This window comes from Hylobates moloch, unplaced genomic scaffold, assembly GCF_009828535.3.
Source record: "Hylobates moloch isolate HMO894 unplaced genomic scaffold, HMol_V3 SCAFFOLD_86, whole genome shotgun sequence".
Lineage (NCBI taxonomy): Eukaryota > Metazoa > Chordata > Mammalia > Primates > Hylobatidae > Hylobates > Hylobates moloch.
This window is the reverse complement of record NW_026652361.1, coordinates 22,206-29,792: the sequence shown is the minus strand read 5'-3', so window position 1 is coordinate 29,792 and position 7,587 is coordinate 22,206. Positions and strand designations below refer to the sequence as shown.

At 40.3% G+C, this 7,587-nt stretch overlaps 1 protein-coding gene across 3 annotated transcripts in view; it reads right to left on the bottom strand.

Moving 5' to 3' along the window:
- Positions 1–288: 288 nt before the first annotated feature.
- Positions 289–7,587, bottom strand: part of LOC116463923 (transmembrane protein 254) — a 14,265-nt gene continuing 6,966 nt past the window's right edge. For all 3 annotated transcript variants that reach the window (XM_032147237.2, XM_032147236.2, XM_058434927.1), the window contains one exon: positions 289–2,044. In XM_032147237.2, coding sequence (XP_032003128.1) covers positions 1,924–2,044 — 121 coding nt within the window. In that variant the 3' untranslated portion in view covers positions 289–1,923. The remainder of the gene's footprint in view (positions 2,045–7,587) is intronic.

The window sequence follows — 7,587 nt, the reverse complement described above, 5'->3', positions numbered from 1 at the left end:
AAATGTTGAATAAAAACAGAAACAAAAAGGAGACAATCCTACAATGAAAAGGAGACACTCATGTCCATCCTAGTGATTCCTTGTACGTGGAGGAGGTAAATGGGGCATGGACAGTTCTAAAATATAATACATACATACCCAACAACCACAGCGTTTTGCATGTCTTTATCAGTGAAAAACAAACTGATATCAGAAGTGTATTAACAGTTCCCTAGTAGAGTCTATTTGAGAAAAAGTATCAAATGTGCATCAATGTCAAAACTGACAAATACAAGAAAAGCATTCAGCTAGAGATAATTCACAGCGTTTTATTCCAGTTAATCCATTTCATTCAATAATCTGCCATATTGTTCCCTGCACCACTATTACTGTTATTATTTCTCTTTGAGGAAGACCAGGTATTAAGAAATCTGGTTTGAATTTCCATGATGCCTAACTCTATGGTCAAAAATCCTTTTCCTTACCAAAAAGCAACTTAATCACCAGAGAAACAGAGGGAAAGACTGAGATATAGTTGCAGAAATTTATCTCCACTAGAGACAACTCATAGTTCATAATATTTCGGGGTTGTGCTTTACTTGGGGGCTCCGTTTTGGGGAGGGGATTTCTTCCCATAAATGTTTGCTTAATACAAATAACTTGCCCCACTGTACTACAGAAGGGAAATGAGGGCTAGTGTCCCCAGAAAGCAAGCAGGCAGTCCTCCAGGGAAGAAGCCTTAATGGCTCCTAGTGGTGACAGAATCATTCTGCCTCCCCAACCTGTGAGCAATAATAAAGTATAACTAAGTGAACAGGAGAGGGAGTAACTAGCTGGATAACCCATGGGCTAGGATCTCTAAACAGAAATGCTTGTGCATTTTGAATAAATCAGAGCTGGAAAGAGACACTTTTGGAGAAGTGATTGAGAATAGAAAGGTATGAAAAAGATAAAGGTTTCTCCCCAAGGAACCCACAAAAAGGGTGGTACCAGTGAAAGGTAGACTTGGGCTTTTCTTTTGGGATGAGGGTACCCCAAATGAGTTGTGCCATTTTCACATAAAAATTGGAATGAGAATGAACAAGTGAAAGTGAAATCAGTTTCCCTCCTTTGTTCAATAAACATGGTTAGAGCACCTGTGTGCAAGATAGTGGGAAAGGTGCTGAGGGGAAAGGTAAAGCTGTTTAAGCTGTGGCCCTGAGCTGAAGGAGCAATCTAGCAGTGCCATCAGGCCCTGCACACTACAGAGCACAGTGTCCCAGGGGCCAGGTGGAAGGGAAGGATCACTTCCGGCTGCAGCATCAGGGAAGGCACTCTGCAGTCTCCCCTCTGGGTTCTCGGTGTGCCTCTATGCCTGTGTGATGGCTCAGCCTGCCCCATTCCAGGCACTTGCTCATCTTCCTTATCTTTCTCTGTAGCATGAGAAATGGAAGTTTGAGAGGATAGGATCCTACTCACAGGTACCTAATAAATGTGTATGGAATTGACATATAGTGGAAGTGTCACTTTATCTTAGTGCAGCAAGGTGGAAAGAGCTTTGGGAAAGGAGAGGAAAGATGGTGGTTGTGAGGGTAAGGTGTTTTCATCAGAAGGTGGGAGCAAGGGTATACAAACCAAAATGTCAATTAGTATGTGGCTTAGCTCAGAGCACACGAGGGTGCCAACACAGCCAAAGACTGTAAGAAGGTAGCTGAAGTCCTCTGCCAAATAGGATTGAAAAGCTAAAATCTTTCTCTGTTTCTTTCTTAAGTAACAAGTGGTCTATTCAAGCTCAATCAGAGTGTATAAGAGAAAACTGACTAACGAGGGGGTCTTAAATAGCTTTGAAGGACAGACAGTTTCTAGAAAGCAGAAAGATCACTGAGTAAATATTGCACCTCCCCTACCCCACAAAAAAAAAGGTGAGGATGAATGTAAAAGTGTAGAGCAAGCTTTCAGACATCTTCAAGTTCGTTTTTGGCGCTTCCGTTTGTAAGCAATCAAGATGGTGAGAGACGCTATCCCAAAGAAGAAAGTCTGTAGGAACCAGAGTAGCTGAGCCCGACCGCTTGTGATGCCTTTATGCCTAAAAAAGAAAAAATTTAAACACCAGATGTTAATCTTATAGTTTCATGGGAGTTACTGTCTTCTATATAGTTTTTTTAAAATTATACCTTCCACTGCTTTCATTGGGTTTATTTTGCTGCTTTTCTCTGGCTTCTTATCTTGGATGGTTCGTTTATTTTTCATCTTTCTTGTTTTGTAATAAATGTATTTTGGATGGTAAATATTCCCTGAGAACTAGTCTGGCTACTCTCTAGGGCACAGTATTATAAGACTGTTTCTCATGTGATTCTGATGAGTGGATGGAGTAAAAAGCACTGGTATGGCTTCACAGTAAATGTTTTGAAAATAGACCAGATATAAATCCTAGCGTGGCTACCTACCAGCTGTGACCTGGGCAAATCACTCAGTATCTCTCAGAATCAGTTTTCTCATCTGAAAAACAGGAACAGCAGTAGCTATCTCACCGAGTCAGTTGAGATGATTTATGGGATAATACAAAGTGCTCAGGAAGGAGTCTGGCACACAGTCATGATAAACACCTGCTTATATCGTCATTCAAATTCAACTGCCTAAAACAAAGTGCAAAAAAAAGATGACCCAATGGAAGCGAATAGCTTGCTACAGTCTCATCTGTATATAAATAAGTCTCACTTGGATGATTTTTATTTAAAACAAACTTTAAAAACAATATAATTTTCTACAGTAACAGATTAAAAGAGAAAGATCATATGAATATCTTAATAAATGCAGAAGTGGCATTTGACAAATTTTTTTTTTTCTTTGAGACACAGTCTCGCTCTGTCGCCCAGGCTGGAGTGCAGTGGCGCGATCTCGGCTCACTGCAAGCTCCGCCTCCTGGGTTCACGCCATTCTCCTGCCTCAGCCTCCCAAGTAGCTGGGACTACAGGTGCCTGCCACCATGCCTGGCTAATTTTTTTGTATTTTTTTAGTAGAGACAGGGTTTCACCATGTTAGCCAGGATGGGCTCGATCTCCTGACCTCGTGATCCGCCCAGCTCGGCCTCCCAAAGTGCTGGGATTACAGGCATGAGCCACCGCACCCGGCTGCATTTGACAAATTTCAACATCCGTTCTTTTTCCACCCCCCCAGAGATGTGGTCTCACTCTGTCACCTACAGTGGAGTGTACTGGTACAATTATAGCTCACTGTAGCCTCAAACTCCTGGGCTAAAGCTATCCTCCCACCTTAGCCTCCCAAGTAGCTGGGATCATCACAGGCATGCACCACCATGCCTGGCTAGGTTTTTTTTTTGTTTGTTTGTTTTTTGTAGAGACAGTGTCTTGCTTTGTTGCCTAGGCTGGTCTTGAACTCCTGGCTTCAACTGATTCTCCCGCCTCAGCCTCCCAAAGTGCTGGGATTACAGGTGTGAGCCACCTGTGTCCACACCCAACATCCATTTTTAATAAAAGTTCTCAGCAAAGTTAGAAATACAAGGGAACTTCCTAATTTTGACCCAGAAGATCTACAAAACTCTGTAATAAACATGATGTAAAATTTTGAAAGTTCTCCTTTGAGGTCAAGAACAAGGCACACTTCTAGTCAGCACTGCTGGATGTTCTAGCCAGTAGAATAAGGGAAGAAACATAATAAAAGATACACAGAATTGAAAGAAAGAAATAAAACTATTTCTGGACAGTTTTAAACCTGAAAAAACTGAAAATAATCTATAAACTGTTACAATTAATAAATTTATTTAGGAAGGTTGCTGGGTATAAGGTCAATATTAAAAATTGCCTATATTCATACAAACTACCATCAAACAACTAGAAAATGAAAAAAAGTGAGTCGAGATTATGCCACTGAACTCCAGCCTGGGCGACAGAGCTAGACTCCATCTCAAAAAACAACAACAACAACAACAACAACAAAAGTTGGCCAGGTGTGGTGGCTCAGACCTTAATTCCAGCACTTTGGGAGACCGACATAGGCGGATTGCTTGAGCCCAGGAGTTTGACATCAGCCTAGCAACATAGTGAGAACCCATCTTTTTTTTTTTTGAGACGGAGTCTCGCTCTGTCGCCCAGGCTGAAGTGCAGTGGTGCAATCTCACCTCACTGCAAGCTCCAGGGCCTCCCGGGTTCACACCATTCTCCTGCCTCAGCCTCCCGGAGACCCCATCTTTTTTTTAAAAAAAGGCATTTATAATAACATCTCAAAGTAGAAGTTGCTGGAAATTAATGCAACAACAACGTGTAAAACCTCTTAAAAATTATATATATATATCAGGAGATCTAAATAAATGGAAACAGGCCATTTCATCATTTAGAAGACAGAAATATTTGATGCTTTCCTGAACTTAAGGAAAAAAAAAGAAAAAAAACCATACTGGAAATATGCCAATGTTCTCCAAATTATTTCACATGGTCAATCCAATGAAAATCTCACATCTTTCCTTTTTGTTTTTGTAGTATAAGACAATGCATAGAATATGCGAAGGTGTAGGAAAAGGCAATCCTATTGAACAGGATGGGAGGACATGCTTTGTCAGATAACAATGATTATAAAGCTGCTGCTATTAAGACAGTGTTGTGTTAGCCCAAGGATAAACAGGCCAATGGAACAGAATAGAGTGTTCAGAAACACATCCACACATATAAGTATGTATGATATAAGATAGGGCACATCAGTGAAGACTGAATGTCTCAATAAATAGCTCTGGGATAACTGGGCATCCAGATGGAAAAGGTAAAGTTGGAAACCTTTCTGTTACAAAAAATAAGCTCTAGGTAGATTGAAAACTTAAATGTGAAAGAAAAAAATTCTAAAACTGTTAGAAGATACTGTAAAAGAATATAACTTTAATATAAATAAATAAATAAAATTGACTACATTGACAAACTTCTGTTTATCAAAAGGCCCAATAGGATAAAAAGACTGTGAGAAAGGATACTTGCAAGACACCTAAAGGACAAAGTACTCAAGATCAGAAAAAACAAGGAGTGCCTATAAACAGGTAAGAACAGGACAGACAGCCCATTTGAAGAGAGTATTGGTGAGATTGTGGGGAAATGGGCACTATCATATACTTATGTTAGAAGCATAAATTAGTCCCACAGTTTTGAAGGCAATATGGCAAAACATATCATAATTTAAAGTATTCACTCATTTTATTTTTAGGCGGAGTCTTGCTCTGTCACCCAGGGTAGAGTGCAGTGGTGTGATCTCAGCTCACTGCAACCTCCGCCTCCCAGATTCAAGCGATTCTCTTACCTCAGCCTCCTGAGAAGCTGGGATTACAGGTGCCCACTACCATGCCCTACTAATTTTTTCTTTTTTTTGTATTTTTAGTGGAGACAGGATTTCACCATGTTGGCCAGGCTGGTCTTGCACTCCTAACCTCAGGTGATCTACCAGCCTCAGCCTCTCAAAGTGCTGGAATTACACGCATGAGCTACCACACCCAGCCAAAAGTATTCATTCTTTAATCTTCAAATCCCAGATCTTGGAACTTTTTTCTAAGGGAACAAATATCAAAGTGGGACAAATGCATGAAATTCATGTTCATTGCCATATTGCTTGTAATAGTAAAAAAGTAGAGACTTAAAAGTCCATCAGAAGAAAGATTTTTAAAATATGTTAAGGCACATCTATGTAATAGAATGCTACGCACTGTTATTAATGGATGGGTAAGTTTACATGTATAGACATAGACAAATAGGGATATGTTAGCCCAGTACAGTGGCACACCTGTAGCCCAGTACAGTGGCACACCTGTAGTCCCAGCTACTTGGGAGGCTGAGGCAGGAGGATCACTTGAGCACAGGTGCTCAAGGCCAGCCTGGGCAACATAGTGAGACCCATCTCTTAAAAAATAAAGTAAAATTTAAAATAGGCATATATAACAATGGAAACCAATTATAAAAGAGATTATATCTATATGTATATACATAATTGGATTATAGGCATCAGCCACCACACCCAGCAACTTTCAATTTTTTTTTTTTTTTTGAAATGGAGTCTCGCTCTGTCACCCAGGCTGGAGTGCAGTAGCACGATCTTGGCTCACTGCAACCTCCGCCTCCTGGGTTCAAGTGATTCTCCTGCCTCAGCCGCCAGAGTAGCTGGGACTACAGGTGCCTGCCACCATGCCTGGCTAATTTTTTTGTATTTTAGTAGAGATGGGGTTTCACCATATTGGCCAGGCTGGTCTCAAACTCCTTACCTGGTGATCCACCCGCATGGCCTCCCAAAGTGCTGGAATTATAGGCGTGAGCCACTGCACCCAGCCAACTTTCAATTTTATTAGCAAAACAACAACAATATTTTGTTTTAGAAAGTAAATTTATATGATCCTGCAAATGTGTATAATATTTAGGAAAGAAAAATAAAGATGAGTTGCCATCTTGGAAGAGCAGGCTCACTGAACAGCAGTGCTTGCTTCCTCCTCCTTCAGAGGGGTCACAGTTGGTGGCTAGGTAACCCGGAGAAGGGTTTTCCTGGGGCCATCGTAACTTGTTCTCATTCACATACCTTTATCTGTATTCTTAGCTCATTTTGCCTATTTAAAAGACAAAAGTCTTTTAAGAAAGTTTTCTTAATTTAATTCACATTTCCCTTAATGATTCCACCAAGACCCAGGCAGATGTAAAAATCTCTTTGTGAGTACACTTTTTCCTGCCTTAGGAAAAAATGTTACCTCTGATACTTGAAAAAATTCACAATTTACCTGTTTTGGTCATTTGAGGCTGCCCTATCACAGAGTACTTCCACTTGTCAAGAACTTCTGTTTCTACATTGTAATAAAATCTACTCTACATACAATTTTTTGCAAAACCTTAAAAACCTTTCTAAGGGCTGCAGAGCCAACTGGGGTATGCAAGCAGCAAGAATCTAATTTCTGAACTAAGAGAATAAGCCTTATATCCTGAATGGAAAACTCCAGACTATAAAAAGGTAACAATGAACATGAATGTTGGCCTCAAGGAGATACTATTTTATTTATCCCTAAGAAAAAACCATTCTATTTTCTTGTTAAAGTATTATTATGTAACAAGAACTACAAGCACCTTCCAAAGAAGAGTTGAACCTTACTTTGTAATCAAATAAATACAAGTTAAAATGGCTAGATACCCTTTTTAATCTACCAAAAATAGCAAAAGGTTTTTTGCCCCCTCACCTCACCAAAAATGGCACTTTCTTTTTCTTTTCTTTCTTTCTTTTTTTTGAGACGGAGTCTCACTTTGTCACCCAGGCTAAAGTGTACTGGTGCGATCTCAGCTCACTGCAACCCCCGCCTCCCAGGTCCAAGCGATTCTCCTGCCTCAACCTCCTGAGTAGCTGGGATAACAGGCATGCGCCACTACACCCAGCTAATTTTTTTTTTCCGTATTTTTAGTAGAGACAGAGTTTCAACCATGTTGGGCAGGCTGGTCTCGAACTCCTGATCTCAGGTGATCTGCCTGCCTCAGCCTCCCCGAGTGCTGAGATTACAGGCATGAGCCACTGTTCCCAGCCATCATCTCGTAATTCAAAAGGAATATTTATTCTGATTTATAGTGACTAATGATACTTGTTTTTTTTTTTTTTTTTTTTTTTTTTTTT